At 42.3% G+C, this 22,097-nt stretch overlaps 2 protein-coding genes and 1 pseudogene across 3 annotated transcripts; 1 reads left to right on the top strand and 2 right to left on the bottom strand.

Annotated features, from left to right (window-relative positions):
- The first annotated feature begins 58 nt into the window (after positions 1–58).
- Positions 59–6,006, top strand: LOC139382368 (integral membrane protein 2C-like). 2 transcript variants are annotated; one of them, XM_071126365.1, is made up of 7 exons: positions 59–278; positions 2,079–2,225; positions 3,675–3,863; positions 3,974–4,084; positions 4,439–4,586; positions 4,702–5,621; positions 5,713–6,006. In XM_071126365.1, exons 1-6 carry the CDS (start codon positions 183–185, stop codon positions 4,791–4,793), a joined length of 783 nt encoding a protein of 260 aa, XP_070982466.1. In that variant the 5' UTR covers positions 59–182; the 3' UTR covers positions 4,794–5,621; positions 5,713–6,006. The 2 variants fall into 2 exon arrangements, with proteins under 2 accessions (XP_070982466.1, XP_070982467.1); XM_071126366.1 differs by having other exon boundaries at positions 69–278; positions 2,082–2,225.
- A 1,262-nt stretch (positions 6,007–7,268) lies between these two features.
- LOC139382367 (lysophosphatidic acid receptor 6-like) lies at positions 7,269–15,320 on the bottom strand. Its single transcript, XM_071126364.1, has 3 exons — positions 14,908–15,320; positions 11,046–11,141; positions 7,269–10,301 (listed from the first exon to the last, which is right to left on the bottom strand). Exon 3 carries the CDS (start codon positions 10,295–10,297, stop codon positions 9,194–9,196), a length of 1,104 nt encoding a protein of 367 aa, XP_070982465.1. The 5' UTR covers positions 10,298–10,301; positions 11,046–11,141; positions 14,908–15,320; the 3' UTR covers positions 7,269–9,193.
- LOC139382628 (lysophosphatidic acid receptor 6-like) lies at positions 7,516–8,385 on the bottom strand (annotated as a pseudogene).
- Positions 15,321–22,097: the final 6,777 nt, after the last annotated feature.

Consider the following 22,097-nt stretch of genomic DNA (forward strand, 5'->3'; position numbering starts at 1 on the left):
GACGTAACTCATTCCAGTGCCTGTGCCTTTAAGTGGGCTTAAAAGTCAAACTTCCGGTAGATTGATACCACCAGCTATATTGTATCAGTAACAACAGAAGTGGCTCGCATACGAAAGGGGTTCTAGCTACTGTAGCTAGAAAGAATCGAAACCCACCCGACCAGTCTTTGACAGGGACAGCCATGGTCAAGATCACTTTCCAGTCCGTCGCGGGACAGAAAGCCGAGAAAGAGCAGAATGATGGCGACAAGACCGACATTCTCATAACCCATCCAATGGTAAATTAGTGATGCATTTCTCTGTTGTGGTTGGCAACATATATCGCCTTGTGTGCTGTGCCCTTCGATAAAACATAGCTAGCTAGCGCTACCTCCAGCAATAATGAAGTTACGCGCGGTGGGCTGTCAAGCGTCTGCAGGGCATTTTACCAGTACAATCATCGACGTAACAGGAGCATTTTAACGTTATTTGACAGCAGAGCAGCCATTGTCATTTATAAGGAAATAAAACGATGCTGTGCGGCTAACGAGCTCTTTGTGGAAATTTTGCCAAATAGTCTACGGATAAAGGGGAACTGCTAACATTACTATTGAACATAGTTAAGGGGATGTTCTTAGACCGATTAGCTTCATTGACATCAATTATTTAGGCCAACGTTAGGCTCTGAGAATTTAACTCTAATGTTGTCAATATTGGAGTTAAATTCTTAGCTGTAAGAACCTAAACCAAGAAGGATCAAATTGTTATTTAAGCATAGGCCTATAATGTTGGCTGTGGGTTATGAATAATTATTGTATCTCTTGGGAAATGGGACTGGATTACAATAAAAACATGTTTACCAAACACAGGCAGCAGACAACATGGCAGATGGAGGTTACTGCTGGCCATGCAAGTTCATATTTAATAAGTAGCATCACTGTGCCAGCAGTAGGCTACAGTCCTCAACTTGTGATGCATTCGTTCAAGGAAAGCTTGTCTTCTCAGCATCCTGCTGTTTCAAATCCAATAGAATATGCTTTTCTTTCAGTCAGCCCCCTGCATTCAGTAATGAACTACAATGAAAGCCTGAGACAAGTATTTGATCAAAGGTTTGAAATATGCATCTTCACCAATTAGGCTGTATGTGTGCCTGTTTTTATCTCAAGGGTAAGTTGGCAGTGACCTATTGGCAGTTACCTTCTATAATATAGTGTTTGTTGGAAATGTAAACAGACTATCGTCACATTTTCAGTCAATCTAAGGCCCTCCTATCTCAATCAGCAGGGAAGAACAAGAAAAATCTGTCTCTGTGGGGAAAACACACACAGACAGCGAAAATGATGCCTTGTCTATCCCTTCATCCTTGTGCATCTTATCTCCTAGTTTATCCTTCACCACAGGTTGTCATAACGCTAAGATTTTAGCTTTGATAGTCTTGTGAGCTGTTTTCATACATAGGCAATAGCCGCGTCAGGAGATTTTCAAGTACCAGCTAAGAATAGCTTGCTTTGTTGTCTCCTATGCACAGAGCTCATCTTCCAGGATAAATGTACCTGTACACCCACCTATCCACCCACGTAGTTGCACATATACGGTAGAAAGGATTTCCGCTCACATCCGTCACATGTTATGTTAATTATCATAAGTGGTTACGTGAGCGGTGTAGGCTACAATCGTGCGCCTATTGCCAACCCGTGCCACCCTGCCAACAAACAGGTTGAGCGTGTGACAGAGGCAGATGGGGTGAGAGACTGGGGGTGGTGTTACTCTCTGTCTTTAGAAGTGCCATGTTACTAGCCACTCTGTTATCCATCTCTGCCTCCCACGTTGCTGTTCCCCTGCTAAAACATGCAGATTTATTCTATCTAAGACCAGGAACATAATGCACTCTTAACCCCACCTGACTTAGTCTGCCCTGTTCTGATGTGCCTCCATAGAATATCTGTGAAACACTAGCTTTTCACCAAGTACCAAAGCCTTACCAGTAAACTTTGTCTGAGCTTCTTCTGTATTGTGAGGCAGCCTGCTGTAGAAGTACACTGCCTGGACAGGACACTAGCCTGTGTTTAAGTATGTGGCCCTGTGTCTCTCCCTGTCAGGAGGATGAGGAGGAGCTGGTTCTGCCTCTGCGCTCAGGGAGATCGCCTCTGAATGGCCTATGCTGCCTGACCTTTGGCCTGGTGGTCTTCATGTCTGGTCTGGTGTTGGCCTCCATCTATGTCTACCGCTACTACTTCATACCCCAGGTACCTAGAACCTACATCCAGTGACAGCATGAGACAATACTCTGATATCGCTCTGTCCTCTATGGTCCTACACTATATATACAAAAGTATGTGGACACCCCTTCAAAATTGTGGATTTGGTTATTTCAGCCACCCCGTTGCTGACAGGTGTATCAAATCGAGCACACAGCCATGCAATCTCCATAGACCAACATTGGCAGTAGAATGGTCTTACTGAAGAGCTCAGGGACTTTGAACGTGGCATCGTCAGAGGATGCCACCTTTCCTACAAGTCAGTTCATCAAATTTCTGCCCTGCTAGAACTGCAACGATCAGCTGTAGTGCTGTTATTGTGAAGTGGCAACGTCTAGGAGCAACAGCGGCTCAGCCACAAAGTGGTAGGCCACACAAGCTCACAGAACGGACCGCTAGAGCGCATAGCATGTACAAATTGTCTGTCCTCGGTTGCAACACTCACTACCGAGTTACAAACTGCCTCTGGAAGCAACATCAGCACAATAACTGTTCGTCGGGAGCTTCATGAAATGGGTTTCCATGACCGAGCAGTCGCCGACAAGCCTAAGATCACCATGCACAATGCCATGCGTTGGGTGGCGTAAAGCTCACAGCCATTGGACTCTGTAGCAGTGGAAAGTCCGACGGACAAATCTGGGTTTGGCATATGCCAGGAGAACGTTTCCTTCCCGACTGCATTGTGCCAACTGTAAAGTTTGTTGGAGGAGGAATAATGGTCTGGGGCTGTTTTTCATAGTTCGGGCTAGGCCCCTTAGTTCCAGTGAAGGAAAATCTTAACGCTACAGCATACAGTACGATGACATTCCAGAGGATTCTGTGCTTCCAACTTTGTGGCAACAGTTTGGGGAAGGCCTTTTCCTGTTTCAGCATGACAATGCCCCTGTGCACAAAGCGAGGTCCATACAGAAATGGTTTGTCGAGATCGGTGTGGAAGAACTTGATTGGCCTGCACAGAGCCCTGACCTCAACCCCATCAAACACTTTTGGGATGAATTGGAACACCGACTGTGAGCCAGGCCTAATCGCCCAACATCAGTGCCCGACCTCACTAATGCTCTTGTGGCTGAATGGAAGCAAGTCCCTGCAGCAATGTTCCAACATCTATTGTAAAGCCTTCCCAGAAGAGTGGAGGCTGTTATAACAGCAAAGGGAGACAAACTCCATATGAATGATTTTGGAATGAGTTGTTGATCGAGCAGGTGTCCACATACTTCACATGTAGTGGGTCTTCTGATGTTGAATTTCTAAATGTGCATCCTGGTTTAACTGTCTCTGGTGGTGGTATAACATCCATTTTGAGGTCAGTTGTTTATCAGACATTGGTCCTTCTTTCCCAGTCTGAGATCATGAAACGTTCAATAATAGCAGTGACTGTGATAATGAGGATGATCGTTAGTGATAGCCTTGCTAACGGTTCCGTGTGCCTTGACCTAGATCCCAGAGGAGAGTCTGTTCCACTGCAGGGTTCGTTATGAGGACTCTGTGTATGCCCCTCTGAGAGGCAGACAGGAGCTGGAGGAGAACGTGGGCATCTACCTGGAAGACAACTATGAGCAGATCAGCGTGCCTGTGCCCCACTTTGGAGGAAGCGACCCTGCTGACATCATCCACGACTTTCACAGGGTGAGGAGGACTAGGCACATCCACGCACGTACCCACACACCTGATGTAGAGTCAATCCGCCAGGTTTTTGACATGCATAGTTTTATTTAGTTTAGTTTGTCTGTCACCAGGGACTGACTGCCTACCATGACATCGCTCTGGACAAATGCTATGTCATCGAGCTCAACACCACCATCGTTATGCCCCCACGGAACCTCTGGGAACTGCTGGTCAATGTTAAGGTAACATAAAGCCTGTCTCTCTCACTTTCTGTTTGAGATGCCATCTCCCATTTTCCACAGCTTATTATTTATTCCCTCTTTGTCCCCGTCTCTCTCTCTGCCTATGTCTTTCTGTCTCTCTCAATTGAAGGGGGTTTAATGGCATGGGAAACATGTTTACATTGTCAACGCAAGTACAATGGATAATAAACTAAAGTGAAATAAAAAATGAACAGTAAACATTACTCACAAGTTTCAAAGGAATGGAGGCATCTGACATGTCATTATGGCTATGTACAGTGTTATAATGATGTGCAAATAGTCTCTCTCATTCTCTCTGAACTCTAACCCTGTCCACCCCCCCTCTGTGTTTAGAAGGGGACATACCTGCCCCAGACCTACATTATCCAGGAGGAGATGTTTGTGACAGGGAGGGTTCACAACATGCGCCAGCTGGGGCCCTTCATCTACCGCCTGTGTAACGGCAAGGACACATACCGCCTGAAACGCCGCGCCCGCAGACGTGAGTCGGGAAGGAGGGGTTCAGAGCTTTGTATAAGGTTGTGCGGGTCATTCAGGGTCTGAATGGTCTACCTACTCTCTTGTCTAATAAAAGTCTTTCACTGTCTGACCTGTAGGCATCAACAAACGGGAAGTGGCGAACTGCCATCGCATCCGCCACTTTGAGAACACGTTTGTGGTTGAGACGGTCATCTGTGATGGAGTGTAAACTGTTACCTCAGCTTGACCTTCTGGCACGACACCCTAAGGCACAGCCACCTCTCCAGCCACTGTAGCGCATCCCTGTGTAGATACTTAGAATGACCTTTCAGTTGCACTTTAACTATGGCTTTATTTTTTTCCATATGTTTAACTCTTCTTTATAAACACACTGTTTATTTTAGGAATTGTCAGTAGTGAGGTTTTCCTTGTGTTTCCTGGCTGCAATAATACATGTTTTTCTCTGTAATTTACCTTGGATGAAATAGTTTCATGTAGCAGAACCACTAAGCCAATTATGATGGGGAGGTTTTTCCACTTAAGAGAACTGTGACGGCCTTGGTTGTCATGGCGACTACTTGATTTCCCTGCTCTTGAAATTACTGCGTGTGTGAAATCCTGCTACTGTCAGCCACCACCGGACCTAATGTTGTCGCATCGCCCCCTCATCTTTCTCTTGCTCTTTGTCGCCCCCCCCCCCCCCCCCCCCAGCACACCTCATGCTTCTCTTTTGTATTTCTTCTTTAGCTCAGTCACCCTATCAAAGTAAAGGAAAACATGAATGTGAGTTTAAGAACCCTACAAAGTGAGTTAAGAACCAGTGTCCCTACAAAGTGAAGTAGACAAGTTGGCCATTATTAGTCTTTGTGTGTGTTTGCACCTGTATGTAAGGCCTCAAAAGTATAGAATCATGTACATGATACTTAATGTAGTTATGTAATATTATACCAGATTATTTCCAGCCAAGCTGCCCTTCTCCCTGTGAACGTGTCAGAATGTTTCTCCCTCCTTATTGATGCCCCTCTCATCACCTCTTATTGTGTATATTTCAGGGGAGGTCGAGCTTCTCCCTGTGAACGTGTCAGAATATTTCTCCCTCCTTATTGATGCCCCTCTCATCACCTCTTATTGTGTATATTTCAGGGGAGGTCGAGCTTCTCCCCCTTCATTTGCACACTTTATCAATGCTTTTGTGAGTCATTCTAGTAGAATTCTGTCATTTATTTTTCACCCTGCATGTGTGTTTCTCTAAGGATAAACCGCACTGTTAGAATCTTTTCTAAGAGCACGTTTAAAGCCTTGGTCCAGAGTCAGAGACTGGACTAAAGTAATGATTGCTGTGAGGGAGTTTATTATATCATATGCTAATATATACCTTAGACAGGTCTGTATATTTTGTCTGCTGGTGAAGTCTTCTCTGTGAATAAAGTAGTTAAAACACCCAGAGGCTTCTATCCCTTGTTCTTTCTAAATAACTGTTACCACAAGGTACTACAGAGGGTACTGCGTACGGCCCAGTACAACACTGGGACTAATTTTCCTACCATCCAGCACCTCTCTACCAGGCGGTGTCAGAGGAAGGCCCTAAACATTGTCAGACTCTAGCCACGCTAATCATAGACTGTTCTCTCTGCCACCGCATGGCAAGCGGTACTGGAGTGCCAAGTCTAGGTCCAGGAGGCTTCTAAACAGCTTCTACCCCCAAGCCATAAGACTCCTGAACATCTAATCAAATGACTACCCAGACTATTTTCATTGACCCCCCCCCCCCTTTAACACTGCTGCTACTCTCTGTTACTACTATGCATATAGTCACTTTAATATCTCTACCGCACATTGACTGTGTACCAGTACCCTGTGTATATAGCCTTGCTATTGTTATTTTACTGCTACTGTTTAATTATTTGTTACTTTCATTTCTTATTTGTTTTATTTTAAAATTGCATTGTTGGTTAAGGGCTTGTAAGTAAGCATTTCACTGTTGTATTTGGTGTATGTGACACAACATTTGATTTGTTGCAGGCCTTCATGGAACATTTCGCTGTCCCGATTCTCTTTGGCTCTGTGCGTGTCACCAGCCTTGTTTCAGTGTCTAGACTCTAGAGGTAACGGATCATATTCTTAAGTGTTAGTGGGTGAAAGTGTGAATCTAGGTTACTTCAAGTGGAGAGTTGTGGTATGCTCTGAGCTGTCTTTTAGTAAGGGAAAGTGTAAACAATCTCATGCACTGACCTGGTTTGAGCATAGTGGAAAAGTAACTTTGTTCTTCACACAGTTAAGTGTCGCATAGGAGTGACGCCACCTGCCGGAAGACAATGACTCATTGGATGAATTTATTTGAATGGCACCTTTACACTGGCTTTCCTATACTAGACTCCATAGTGACTTTTTATGTCCTGTCTGTCTGCCATATAGCCTGTGCACAGATGTCCCTCCATATGGCAGGGCTCTGAGCCACGGAGCTGTTGGATGGCTGCTGCTGCCTGCCTGGCTCCTCAGCCAGAAACTTCATGAATTATCAACAAAGTCACATGACTATCTGATGGTTGAACCAATCAACAAAGGGAACTGTTAGGCACCCGGCTCCGCATGTGAATGAAAGCCTTAGTAATTATTAGTACTTTTGGGGAAATGACAGTGTGGTCGCTGTACAAAACCTATATACAGTAAATGTCAATGACTTCAGTCTTATTAACCATGAAAATCAGGAAGATAAGAGGTCAAATGTTTATTCTATAAAACAATTGTATTGGCACATCTTAAAAGTACAGATGAGCTCAATTAAACTTACAGAAGAAGAGATGAACTGTTACTACAAAAAAAAAAACTATAACATCATTTGACAAAATATCATTCTATATTTAACTATAAATTGTGGCATATTTAGGGACACATTTTGATGCTGTTACCTCAAAATCTCCACTGGTAGTGGTTTCTCACTCACTGTGTTCTCACCCTTCATCTACTTTCATGTCATCTGGCCTGAGAAACCTCCATGTCAGAACCTTCTTATTCCAGAAAGCATCTAAAGAGAAGTACTACAACAGTTGACGCTGGCCAGACAGAACATGGGCATGATAGCCTGCCTGATTTTGAGCGTCACGACGATGGAGGAGGGCAGGAAGAAGACAAACATCAGAAGGTTGATGGTGAAGATCAGCATGACGTTCATCTTGTTGACCCTGGCGGCATCGCTGAGGTGCCCACGTAGCTTCCAGGACACCATGGTGGTGGCGACCACGTTGATCCCCAGCATGATGAACACCAGCCCGGACTGCACATAACCAACGATCGGATTCTCCACAGAACATACATTAATAAACTCAAAGCAGACGTTAGTGGCATCACAGCTCTTTATCTGACTGATCTGGTAGAGGCTCTCTGGAATGATGACTGCCACTATCAGGACCCAGATGAAGACGCAGGCCTTCCAGGCGTTGGTGGTGGTGCGGAGGTTGCAGGACCTCAGAGGGTGGACCACATCCTGTCCAGGCCAATGAAGGTGATGAAGACGGCGCTGGAGCGGATGTTGTTGTGGAACAGCATGGTGGTGGCTGTACAGGCCTGGATGCCCAGGGGCCAGGTGCCCGTGGCGTAGAAGTAGACCCGGGTGGGCAGGGACAGGACCAGCAGCAGGTCGGACAGAGCCAGGTGGCTCATGGAGACAGCGCTGGAGGATTTGAAGCCATGGCGGCAGAGCAGAACCCACAGTGACACGGCATTGAGCGGCAGGCCCAGCACCACCACGCAATGGCAGAGGCTGTCACATAATAACTCCCATCAGAGGAGAGTGCTCCTAAACTATCATTGTTGTTGTTCATGGTGTCTGTGCGTGTAATTTGAAAAGAGACAGAAACCACTCCCAAACCACTCACTCAATATTCTGGTTGCCACTTCCTGTCAGAGCAGTCTGCATAGAGGTTGAGCTGTTCTTAACTTCTGGAATGAAAGTGTTGAAACAGGAAGTGAGGGTGATTTTTTTTTCTCAGGAAGGTCCTCCCATCCTCTCTGCTGATAAGGTTGAAGACTCTTGACAACATGAATCATGTCTGAGTAACAAACTATCAACATGAAGAATCTCCGATCTCTGACCTATACAGACAGTCTGATCATTTTTTTTCGAAAAGTGAGTTATTCGTAGTGAATAGTTATAAACAAACATGTTGATCAAGAGCAACTGTCTAAAAAATGCAAATACTGTTTTATATTTAAAATGGTCTGGATGTACACATCTTTACTGTCTAGATTGAGAGTGGGTGGATTGCATCTAAACAGTCCATATCTGAACAGTGTATAATTATGTAGAAGCTTCTATTCAGTATGAATAAATTACAAGACTCAGGGTTGTAAATCCCATGCCTTTTGTTAATCAGATCAGTTAGTGTTAGATATGCCCTCTGAGATATTCTGTGGAACCTCTTTGAATCTCAGCCTCCTAAAGGTAAGAGGTAAGACTAGGACCAAAGGCCACGTGTGATGAGTGAGAATACAATGGAAGGTTGGATGATTGATTTAAAAACATTTATTCCAAGTGCTGGCCATTCATTCAATCTTCTTGCAACTTGTCTCCTCTGTCTGCTGTGGGGATCTGAGTTTTCCATTTCCCAGATAGAGGTGATAGCCATCCATCTACAGGGGAAATGTCTCCACCCTGCTCTCCACTCTGCAGGCACCAAGAGGGGATAAGCCACATCTATCTAGCAAGTCCAATTGATCTCCATTGACCTGGGCATCTGATCCTGTCTCTCCAGGTTCCTTGACCTTGATGTTGTCCATTGGATGCTGGTTGATTTCCCTGAGCCTCGCCACTGCGTTTCCTCTAGTGGACATCCTCCGCCTCTCCTTGCTGGCAGTCAGCAGGTTCTCCTTCAGGATGAAGTAGTAGCAGACCCCGTCCGTCAGACAGTTGATGCTGCCCAGACACATGCTGATATGGACGAAGTCTCTGAGGGGGTTGATGACGTTCGGGTCCTCCGTGCGGTTCTTGGCCAGGAAGTAGACGACTGCGGCCACGTGGTAGGGGATGAAGCACAGCAGGAAGGCCACCAGGTTGCTCAGGACGATTTTCACTGACTTGTTGTTCCTCAGCTTATCGTCCAGTGGGTTCAGTCGCCGCATGCCACTCAGGATCTGCATCACACGCACCGAGAAGAACACCATGGCAACCGTGCTGATTGAGAACACTGTCTCTATGGCGATGATGATCCATTTCTTCTTCCAGGTTTCGCTGGAGAACTTCTGGAAACACTTGGTTTCGTTGCCTTTGTGCATTCTGGTGTCGTTGTTGTTTTTGTTGTGGAGCTCATAGACGGGTGTGGTGAAAGCGAATACCATCACCCACACGGCCAGGCATACCAGGGCAGCCTTCCGTGGCGAATGCAGACGCTTGCCATTGATTGGAAATCGCAAATAAACATAGCGGTCGCCAGAGATGCACACGATCAGTATGATGCTCCCATAGATGTTGACGAACACCAGGCTCTCCAGGAAGGTGCAGAATCCCATGCTCAGGCCCCAGTTGTGTTCGTAGGCGTACATCTTGAAGGGCAGAGAGAAGATGAGAAGGCTGTCGTTGATGATCAGACTGCTGAGGTACACCGTGGACTCAGTCCATCGACGCATCCTGAAGAGGAGGAGCCACAGAGCGGCCAGGTTGAGGGGAAGACCCACCATGAACGTGGGGACATAGACAATCCACTGTATATAGCACACTTTGCTGTCACACAGTACCATTTTACTGCAAACAGAGAGGGAAATACATACACATGAATGTAATTTCACTTATGACTCAATAATTTTTAACCAATACTAGAGGCATCAATCAGGATGGTCACTGTGCAAGAGTAAAGAGATTTATAGGGATAGCTCGGGATTTTGGCAGTCTTCAGGAACCGCATGCTAGCTGTTAATTAGCTAATTAGCAACTTACTTCTAACTGAACACAGAGACATAAAAATGGTATCCACGAGTTCATCTGACTCTGGGGAAGTAGATAAAGAGCCTCATTGCCAAAATCCTGAACTATCCCTTTAAGCCTCACTGAAATGTGACTGTAGGCTACATGTTATGTTAACTTGAGGGGATATCCTGTAGTAAAGCTCAAGTGCATTGGAAAATAATGAACCAACTAATCATTTGGATCACAACTGCCATCTCATAGACTAGGCATAGTGTTACTACCTACTAGGCGACGGTAACTAATTTCATCTTAGTGTACCAGGCTTTTTAGAGGTCCATTACTAAGTGGCAGTACTCAATTCCTCTGTAACCCTATAAAAGGGGAAAGGAATTGGCATTCTTGGAAAGGCATCTTATCTGAGATTCTGGGATGATCTCAAAACGCACACTCCATGTGTCCTCTGTCCTCTCTCTTTAAAACCCATTGGAGGAGAAGGTCAGAGGAGCGAGACATCTGGTTTTCTCATCCAATGAATTTTGAAAAGGAGATGAGGATGTTAGGAGTTTGAAATTGAGATCTTACCTCGTTTGGGCCAAGTCAAAGATGGATTATTATATTGTCAAGATGTCCTCAAAGATGAAAGGCTGGCATGAGGCAGCAAGATCAGGTGGGACCATTCTATCCAATGAGAGGGGGAGTTACGTGTGAGAACAACAGGCAAAACTCAGATATAAAGTCATTTCTTTCAAAGTTGATAAAATGCCACGTCAGTCCACCTATATCGGTGCATTTGTAACAAACGAACCATTACGAAACGTATTTTCAATCAAATAAGCCTCACATAGCAAATTAGCAATTAAATGTTTTGTTGACCAAATTTTACACTCTCTCATGGACTTCCATTCCTTACTTTGTGGTCTTATTTTTGTTGACAGATTTTGGGATGAGTAAACCCTCTCGCCTCGACTCTTCCTCTCTGGCCACGTGCTGTGTCTGTGTTTGATTGTCATGTTTAAGGGGTTGATGGGAACTAGTGTGAAAGTAAAGAAGGCCTATTTATAAAACGGCAACACCAGCCGCTGTCCTTTGTGTTATCAGAACAGAGTTGTGTTTAAAATGTTAGAAAACTACTTCCCATAGCCTGATACATTAGCTTGTAATTTAGTGGGATAGGCCAATAGTTTACCCTTTTGCAGTATGACTTGTCAGACATTTATCACATGTTCAACTGGTATTGGTAGTTAATTAGATTTGCAGTGAAATCAGTGTGGAATTCATCTTAAACTGTGTGCAGTGAACCACTTTTATATAGACTATCAGTAAGACTTGGCCTCTCTCTATTTGCCTGTAGCAACTCATTGTAATCAAGCTATTTGTGGTTTTGTACATTAAATACTTCCCAATCAATGATCAGCACTGTACCATTGATCAAAATCGTTACATGTCAAATTAAAGCAATTTTGTATACTTCTATCATTCATTTGGTCGGCCTGTTGGGAACCATGTCTTCGTTTGAAGCTCCTCTTTGCTCCTGTCTAAATCAAGGGGTGTTGTACCGCTTATGTCTATGTCTAGTTTTGATTTACATTTGGTTGAGTTGTCAACTAACATGAATTCAACTTGAAATCAACAAAACATTTCATCATGTCAGTCAAACTAAGTTAAAGTTGGGTGAAAAAAAAGGAAATTCCCTTATGTTGATGACTTTTTCATATCTAATCAGTTTTCCACGTTGATTTTACTTCATCACATAGAATTTTCGTGTTGAATTATTGTGGAAATAACATTGATTCAACCTGTTTTTGCCCAGTGGGATGTCACATTAGGTTACCACTGTCCTATCTATGCATATAAATATGTCAGTGTAAGTTTAGTACCATTTTAGTCGGTTAGGACATCTACCTTGCGCCTGACTCAAGTAATTTCTCCAACAATTGTTTACAGACAGATTATTTCACTTATAATTAACTGTATCACAATTCCAGTGGGTCAGAAGTTTACATACACTAAATTGACCGTGCCTTTAAACAGCTTGAATAATTCCTGAAATTATGTCATGGCTTTAGAAGCTTCTGAGAGGCTAATTGACATCATTTGAGTCAATTGGAGGTGTACCTGTGGATGTATTTCAAGGCCTACCGTCAAACTCAGTGCCTCTTTGCTTGACATCATGGGAAAATCAAAAGAAATCAGCCAAGAAAAACAATTGTAGACCTCCACAAGTCTGGGTCATCCTTGGGAGCAATTTCCAAACGCCTGAAGGTAACACGTTCATCTGTACAAACAATAGTACGCAAGTATAAAAACCATGGGACCATGGGACCACTCAGGAAGGAGACACATTCTGTCTCCTAGAGATGAATGTACTTTGGTGCGAAAAGTGCAAATCAATCCCAGAACAACAGCAAAGCACCTTGTGAAGATGTTGGAGGAAACAGGTACAAAAGTATCTACATATAGAGAATAGAGAATAATATATAAAATGAGTCCGATATCGACATAACCTGAAAGGCCGCTCAGCAAGGAAGAAGCCAATGCTCCAAAACCTCCATAAAAAAAGCCAGACTACGGTTTGCAACTGCACATGGGGACAAAGATTGTACTTATTGGAGAAATGTGCTTTGGTCTGATGAAACAAAAATATAAATGTTTGCCCATAATGACCATCGTTAAATTCAGAGGGAAAAGTGCAAGCTTGCAAGCCGAAGAACACCATCCCAACCGTGAAGCACGGGGGTGGAAGCATCATGTTGTGGGGGTGCTTTGCTGCAGGAGGGACTGGTGCGCTTCACAAAATAGATGGCTTCATGAGGACGGAAAATTATATGGATATATTGAAGCAACATCTCAAGACATCAGTCAGGAAGTTTAATGCTTGGTCGCAAATGGGTCTCCCAAATGGACAATGACCCCAAGCATACTTCCAAAGTTGTGGCAAAATGGTTTAAGGACAACAAAGTCAAGATATTGGAGTGGCCATCACAAAGTATTGGCCTCAATCCTAGAGACAATTTGTGGGAAGAACTGAAAAAGTGTGTGCAAGCAAGGAGGTCTACAAACCTGACTCAGTTACACCAGCTCTGTCAGGAGGAATGGGCCAAAATTCACCCAACGTATTGTGGGAAGCTTGCGGAAGGCTACCCGAAATGTTGGACCCAAGTTAAACAATTTAAAGGCAATGCTACCAAATACTAATTGAGTGTATGGTAACTTCTGACCCACTGGGAATGTGATGAAAGAAATAAAAGCTGAAATATATCATTCTCTATACTATTATTCTGACATTTCACATTCTTAAAATAAAGTGGTGATCCTAACTGACCTAAAACAGGGATTTTTTACTGGGATTAAATGTCTGGAAGTGTGAAAAACTGAGTTTAAATGTATTTGGCTAATGTGTATGTAAACTTCCGACTTCAACTGTATGTCCACTGTTGACATGGAAACAAGGAAATAGTTGCCCACCAAGAGGTTAAAGGAAAACTCCACCCAAAAACAATATTTTGGTATTTGTCCATTGTTGACATAGTCCCAAAAGGTTGTATAACTTTCAAAACACAGAAATCATCCCTGATGATGTATTTTGCATCATATGGTGCTTCCGAGTGGCGCAGCGGTCTAAGGCACTGCATCTCAGTGCAAGACGCGTCACTACAGACCCTGGCTTGATTCCACAACCGGGCGTGATTAGGGGTCCCATAGGTCGGCGCACAATTGGCCCAGCGTCATCCGGGTTAGGGTTTGGCTGGGGTAGGCCACCATTGTAAATAAGAATGTGTTCTTAATTGACTTGCCTGGTTAAAAAAAAAACACAAAAAAACAACTCTGTTGCAAAATGCATCATACAAGGGTGATTTAGAGCTACATACCTTGAAAACTTGAGTGCTGACAAGCTAAATATTTTGGGACTATGTCAACAATGGGCGAATGAAACAAATACCAAAATATCGTTTTTGGGTGGAATTATCCTTTAATGCGAATTATCCATCTGCTATGACTGTTTATTCAACACCATAAGAAAATGATCAAATACATTGTTTGTTTGCATCCTACTAAGATTAACATTTACTGTATATTAAAGTAATAATGAGTTCAAATCCATTGTTGATATACATACGTTTTTTTTTACTAATTTGAACGTCGCAGGTTTAAATTTAAAATGATGTCTGAACCAATGACTGTATAGGTCTGAACAGTGTGATTTTTTCCCCTTTGTAGATTGTGCATTAGTTTAAAATATGTTTCCATTGTTGTAGGGATCATGACATTTGAATTTGTCTAGATGATTTACGATTATATGGCACAGTATCTCACAACAGCATGGCAGAAACCTCAGGTGATTGTAAAGATAAAATTAGGTTAACTAAGGCATGCACAGTGAAGAACTGGGTGCAAAACTCCAGTCCAAAACCATTACAGTAGGCTACTTTAAAAACACACTCACCGAAATCGCGTTGGGATAATTGTCTCCTCTCAACTGGAGCCGAACCTCGTGGCTTTGAGTCCTTGTTTGGTAAAACAGACTTTAACCTACAGTAAATAGCCTATGTCGTGCCAATATGTATTCCTCTGATTGATAGTGAAACCCGTTGTGCACGTTGTTTTCCAAAGAGCACTACACAAACCACACTGGACCTGCAATCTGCTCTAGGCTAGTACCGCTTTGATCGACTAGTTTGCATTGACTAGGTTAAACGAAGCAGTGTATTTCAAATGAAACTAATATAATCAGATATACACATACAGTAGCTAAAAGAAGACACTCTTCACTTGTTGTGTGGATTGCACACATACATACCCACCACTTCTGCTTAGGCCACAGACGTGGTTAATCACGCTCAGTTTTCTTTTGTATGTAAAACTTTTCACTACCTTTGTAAGATATGTAGGTTAACAGAAGGCGTTTCCCCTTTGACATATATACGTTTCCCACGCAGGTTTGAGGTTTTCATTTCGTCTTTTCTAGAAAGAACCAAGCTGTATATTCAATTGTAAATCTTTTTAATCATGATTCCATCAACTGTCATTGCTCATGCACACATTCACATACGAGTGGGTGACTGTCTGGAAAATAGTTTGAAACAGTGAAATATAATGTCGCTGTTTCGTATAAAGTTGCACTAGACGGTCCCCAGTAAGGGGACATTTTGAGTACTCTGTCAGGAGCCAATTCAAATTCATGTGTGTATGTGTGTGTGTTTGAAATATCATTACTAGTGGTGAAATCTAGCTCTCTGGAAACTACCCCCTTGTTCTTGCCTGAAAGTACAAGTAGACTTTTGACTGTGAAGTCTGTCTGATAATGTAGGCCAGAGAAAAATGTTGTTATGGCATAGAGTACAATACATCCCCACCACAGCCACATCCTCATTTCTTTTCCATCTTCACTTTTCATACTTTGAATGAGTGATCTTCCAGTCATTGTGAAACTAGTCATCATTGCCTGGGCCCCCCCATACGTTTGAATGAATCCTCTACAGATCAGTAATCCATATTTGGTCTAGAAAAGCGATTAAGGCCTACTCTACATGTCTCATGTCACACTTCCTCTCAGCCTAGTGTACAGTGCATTCGGAAAGTATTCATACCCCTTCACTTTTTCCACATTTTGTTACTTTACAGGCTTATTCTAAAATGGATGAAATCGTTTTTTCCCCAAATCAACCTACACACAATACCATATAATGACAAAGAAAAAACAGGTTTTTAGAAATTTTGGGCAAATGTATATAAAAAAAATGTAATATCACATTTACATAGGTATTCAGACCCTTTACTCAGTACTTTGTTAAAGCACCTTTGGCAGCGATTACAGCCTTGAGTCATCTTGGGTATGTCATAACAAGCTTGGCACACCTGTATTTGGGGCGTTTCTCCCATTCTTCTCTGCAGATCCTCTCTAGATCTGTCAGGTTGGATGGGGAGTGTCTCTGCACACCTACATTCAGGTCTCACCAGAGATGTTCGATCGGGTTCAAGTCCGGGCTCTGGCTGGGCCACTCAAAGTCATTCAGAGACTTGTACCGAAGCTACTCCTGCGTTGTCTTGGCTGTGTGCTTAGGGTCAATGTCCTGTTGGAAGGTAAACATTCACCCCAGTCAGGTCCTGAGTGCTCTGGAGCTGGTTTTCATCAAGGATCTCTCTGTACTTTACACCGTTCATCTTTCCCTCGATCCTGACTAGTCTCCCAGTCCCTGCCGCTGAAAAACATCCCCACAGTATGACACTGCCACCACCATCCTTCACTGTAGGGATGCTATTGGCCAGGTGATGAGCAATGGCCACTCTACCATAAAGGCCTGATTGCTGGAGTGCTGCAGAGATGGTTGTCCTTCTGGAAGGTTCTCCCATCTCCACAGAGTAACTCTGGAGCTCTGTCAGAGTGACCATTGGGTTCTTGGTCACCTCCCTGACCAAGGCCCTTTTCCCCTGATTGCTCAGTTTGGAACCACCAAGAAGAGTCTTGTTGGCTCCAAACTTCTTCCATTTAGTAATGATGGAGGCCACTGTGCTTTTGGGAACCTTCAATGCTGCAGACATTTTTTGATACCCTTCCCCAGATCTGTGCCTTGACACAATCATGTCTCTGAGCTCTACGGACAATTCCTTTAACCTCATGGCTTGGTTTTTGCTCTGACACGCACTGTGAACTGTGGGACCGTTATAGTCCAGGCTGTATCACATCCGGCTGTGGTTGGGAGTCCCATAGGGTGGCGCACAATTGGCACAGCGTCGTCCAGGTTTGACCGGGGGTAGGCCATCATTGTAAATAAGAATGTGTTCTTCACTGACTTGCCTAATTAAATGAAGGTAAAACATTTTTTTAAATTAAATAGTCAGGTGTGTGCCTTTCATGTCCTAATCAATTAAATGTACCACAGGTGGTCCAATCAAGTTGTAGAAACATCTCAAGGAGGATCAATTGAAACTGGATGGGCCTGAGCTTAATTTCAAGTCTCATAGCAAAGGGTCTGAATACTTATGTAAATAAGGTATTTTTAGTATTTTATTTATTTCTATTCAAAAATTTCTAAAAACCTGTTTTTGCTTTGTCATTATGGTGTATTGTGTGTAGATTGATGAGGAAATAAAATCATTTTATACATTTTAGTATAAGGCTGTAACGTAACAAAATGTGGAAAAAGTGAAGGGGTCTGAATACTTTCCTAATGCACTGTATGTGTGCATTGTGCAATAGATACAATATACTGAATGTGGTAACACATTTGTCAAATTAATGAAACAAGGTGTAAGCCTAAGGTCACATTTCAAGACCATGTACAACACAGACAGCGATTGAGAGACCTACTGAGTTTTTGTCACCTGCGGTGATACTTGAACTTAACACGATTAACCAAACATTTTGTTTGATTAGCTACTGTACATAACCAAGGAGTTAACAGTCCTTGTATCACATTTCCACACAGGCTGCCAAGACTGTGACATTAATAACATGATCCACCTGCCTCTTGTTACAGGAGCGATGGATGCAGGTGGAAGGTAACCAGTAAATTAGGCTTAATTATATTTAATTAACTAATTATCACCAGGGGTTTGCCAATATATTACTCTATTTTTATTTTATTAATCTTTTAATGTCATGTAATATTATCGTATGTTGTTCTTGTCCGTAACTGGTCCTTACTCAGTCATGTGTTTGTACATTTTATGTGGAACCCAGGAAGAGTAGCTGCTGCATGTTCAATAGCTAATGGGGATCCTAACCAATTATAGTGAGCTTCAAAAGTATTGGGACAGTGACACATTTTTTGTTGTTTTGGCTCTGTACTCCAGCCTTTTGGATTTGAAATGATACAATGACTATGAGGTTCAAGTGCAGACTGACATTTGAGAGTATTTTCATCCATATCAGGTGAACCGTTTAGAAATTACATCACTTTTTGTACATAGTCCCCCCTTTTTAGGGAACCAAAAGTATTGGGACCAAAAGTTTAGTTTTTGGTCCCATATTCCTCGCAAGCAATGATTATGTTAAGCTTGTGACATTACAAATTTGTTGGATGCGTTTGCTGTTTTTTGTGTTTCAGATTATTTTGTGCCCAGTAGAAAATAATGGTAAATAATGTATTGCGTCAATTTGGAGTCACTTTTACTGTAAATAAGAATAGTATATGTTTCTAAACACTTCTACATTCATGTGGATACCACCATGATTAAGACAAAACATCAGCTATGCTGGTTAACGCTTGACCTGATTGAATCCAGGCCTAAATTTAACCAATAGTAATGCTTTTTGGTTAGTCAATAGCATATGGAAATTGTGACTTTAATCTTTAATGATTGTAAAAAACTGTTTTGCACAATAAGATTATTTAACAGATGTTGGGGAGAGGTTTCCCTTTGGTGGATAGATTAGTAAATCAGATCAGAATAAATTAGGTTTCCCTCTAGTGGATAGATTAGTAAATCAGATCAGAATAAATTAGGTTTCCCTCTAGTGGATAGATTAGTAAATCAGATCAGAATAAATTAGGTTTCCCTCTAGTGGATAGATTAGTAAATCAGATTAGGGTAAATTAGGTTTACCTCTAGTGGGCAGATTAGTAAATCAGATTAGGATTAATTAGGTTTCCCTCTAGTGGATAGTTTAGTAAATCAGATTACAGTAGGATAAATGAGGTTTCCCTCTAGTGGATAGATTAATAAATCAGATCAGGGTAAATTAGGTTTCCCTCTAGTGGATAGATTAATAAATCAGATCAGGATAAATTAGGTTTCCCTCTAGTGGATAGATTAGTAAATGATATTAGGATAAATTAGGTTTACCTCTAGTGGGCAGATTAGTAAATCAGATTAGGATTAATTAGGTTTCCCTCTAGTGGATAGTTTAGTAAATCAGATTACAGTAGGATAAATGAGGTTTCCCTCTAGTGGATATATTAGTAAATCAGATTAGAACAAATTAGCTTTCCCTCGTGTGAATAGATTAGTAATCAGATTAGGATAAATTAGATTTCTCTCTAGTGAATAGATTAGTATATCAGATTAGAATAAATTTGATTTCTCTCTAGTAGATAGATTAGTAAATCAGATTAGGATAAATGGGAGTGACAATCCCTCATATTAGTAGGGGAGAGTGGGGTAAATTGTGCCAAAGGGTTAAATTGTGCCAAAGGGGTAAATTGAGCCAAAGGGGTAAATTGAGGGTCCCTTCCCACTGGGCACAGACGTCAGTTCAACGTCTAGTTTGGATATACATTTGGTTGAGTTGTCAACTAACGAGAATTCAACGTGAAATCAACAACACGTTGGATTTAGGTACAATTTGGGTAAAAATAGACAAATGCACTTACGTTGATGACGTTTTGCAAATCTAATCAGTTTTCCACATTGATACAATGTCAACACAGATTTTTTGGGTTGAAATGACATGGAAACAACATTGATTCAACCAGTTTTTGCCCAGCGGATTTTCTCGGAAATCATACACAAAATTAAACATTTGACCAAATATTTAGGAAGAGGTCATAAGTCTGTGAATAAACCACATGGAAAAAAATTGTAAACAAGTTAGGTCCAAAAAATGGATTTTCACCAAGTCAAAATAATGTATTGTGTTCGAGGTTTCACGATGCTTCTATCCAAACCAAAGTCATTTGTTTTAAGATTGTTCTATACATCAGTTGGAATCTCGATAAGCTTCAATATGAGGTCCTAAAACTAGCATGAAGTGCCTCCTAGTAGCTGTGTGGGCTAATATAGTCAAAATGTTTGCCTTGGGGTAAGTTAAGCCAATGGCAAGTTGATCAAATCAAAGTGTTTTCTTCACAGGCATAATGCTAGGCATTATTGTTGGGATATGAGGTAACAACAGAGCCTGGATAATGTTAAGTGTAAAAAAAAAACGTTACGTATAAAGTGTGTGTTAGGTGTTAAATCTGTGTTCAAATTTGCTTAAAATTAGAGGATTGTGATTGTGTTGAATTGTGTTTTGGAAATAAAGAAGACATGGTTTTAAAAAGGTAGTGGAAATATTTCATTCAGTACAGAAATGTGTAGGCGGCTTAATTTACCCTGTCCCATTGTGCCACTAGACCACTTGCTTTGGACAAGCTTTGTTTGTTAGAAAGAATACTACATTTCCTTTGATGGAGTGATTCTGAATGTAAAAATGGCTCAACTAAGCCCACTCTCCCTTACAGCTTTGACTGAGTTTAATTATTTCAGTCCCTTATGAGGTGAAACACTAGCAAGCATCTCTCTCTCTCGCTCTCTCCTCTTCCTCCCCACTTCTCACCTATACAAAAAGCTGATACAACACTTTAGCCAGAGGAGTTGATATACATTATGACTGAGTCCGTAAAAGCACTTTGTAGACATGTTCTATCCTGGAGCATAAGTTAATAGTTAACCAATAGGTGTCATATTATTATCAACAGGCTTCAGGTGTGGAATTTTAACAATGCCTTTAGCAGGCAGATTAAATCCATCGCTCGACTCAGATAACCACACTGTGGTTGGAGTTTACAAACGGCACTCTTGACCTGTGAACTAGAAAGACAGGGCTTAGAGAGTGAGAGGAGAAATATGTCCAACCAGGTTACACAATACTGCATCCTCAGGGAGGGACATATTGCATACCTCAGATGTCTGACTTGAGCTCAAGGAAAATTCTCAGTGGACAAAACGCATTCCGCCCCGAAACCCATCATCTCTCTCTCTCTCTCTCTCTTTCTCTCTCCCCCCCCCCCCCCTCTCTCTCTCTCTCTCTCTCTCTCCCTCTCTCTCTCTCTCTCTCTCTCTCTCTCTGTGTGTGTGTTTATAAACCAACCTGTTCAATATACTGTTGACAAAGGGAGAATAAGAGTACTGATACAGTCACTATAAGTAAACATTCCTATTTTGATCACTGATTTGAGAAATCCTTTACACTTTCACTTCTCTCTCTTTTCTTTCTACTGTACCTCTCCTCCCTATACACGTTCTCTATATTGAAACATTACTGTAATAGAGATCTATCTGATTGGTTGGGTAGATCCAGTCAACAAAGCTGTGTGAATCACACAAACACGCCCGTCTGAGTTGAGGAGTCAGTAGGGTGAGTCTGGAAAAGTGTGGTGCCTTGCTCAATCTGCATTGTTATTTTGTCAGTGTGACGTGAGATTGTTTCTGTTGTTATTGAGACGTCAAGAAGATCTGTGTGCCTTATTGCGCCTCTAATATATTATTAGATATGAGGATCTTTCCCAGTGACACAATAACTATTGTAGTTGGATGATCAAGACAGAAACAGTTCTGTATAAGACAGGCAGCTTCAGAGAGCTTGTGTTGTTACTCTGTCAGCCTTCCTCGATTATCTTTTGGATGTTGTGTGAATGTGTTTGACCCCCAGACCCTCTCCATCTGGTCTGATTAGAGGGAAGGAGTTTGATGCAACGAGGCCTCACTTAACCATTCTCTGCATAAAGGAGCCCTGGAATTCTCTCTCCTGCTGCTGCATGAACTGTACTGATCAGGCAGCGGGGCGCAGGTTTACAGAGACCATCATCCACCACAGACAAGCAGGACAACAGGCTACATATCATCTGAACACACAGTTCTGTACCACACTGGAGGACCTACAGGAGAACTGGCAGGTGTACTGGTTTTAGTGTGTTCCCTGAGGTGTGACTA

The sequence above is a fragment of the Oncorhynchus clarkii genome, chromosome 24 (assembly GCF_045791955.1).
Source record: "Oncorhynchus clarkii lewisi isolate Uvic-CL-2024 chromosome 24, UVic_Ocla_1.0, whole genome shotgun sequence".
Lineage (NCBI taxonomy): Eukaryota > Metazoa > Chordata > Actinopteri > Salmoniformes > Salmonidae > Oncorhynchus > Oncorhynchus clarkii.

Excerpts from the sequence above, each read along its gene's own strand:
- LOC139382368 (XM_071126365.1), top strand. The coding sequence starts at position 183 with ATGGTCAAGATCACTTTCCAGTCCGTCGCGGGACAGAAAGCCGAGAAA. Across the intron at positions 2,226-3,674 it reads GCTACTACTTCATACCCCAG|ATCCCAGAGGAGAGTCTGTT; the intron begins GTACCTAGAACC and ends GCCTTGACCTAG. Across the intron at positions 3,864-3,973 it reads TCATCCACGACTTTCACAGG|GGACTGACTGCCTACCATGA; the intron begins GTGAGGAGGACT and ends GTCTGTCACCAG.
- LOC139382367 (XM_071126364.1), bottom strand. The coding sequence starts at position 10,297 with ATGGTACTGTGTGACAGCAAAGTGTGCTATATACAGTGGATTGTCTAT.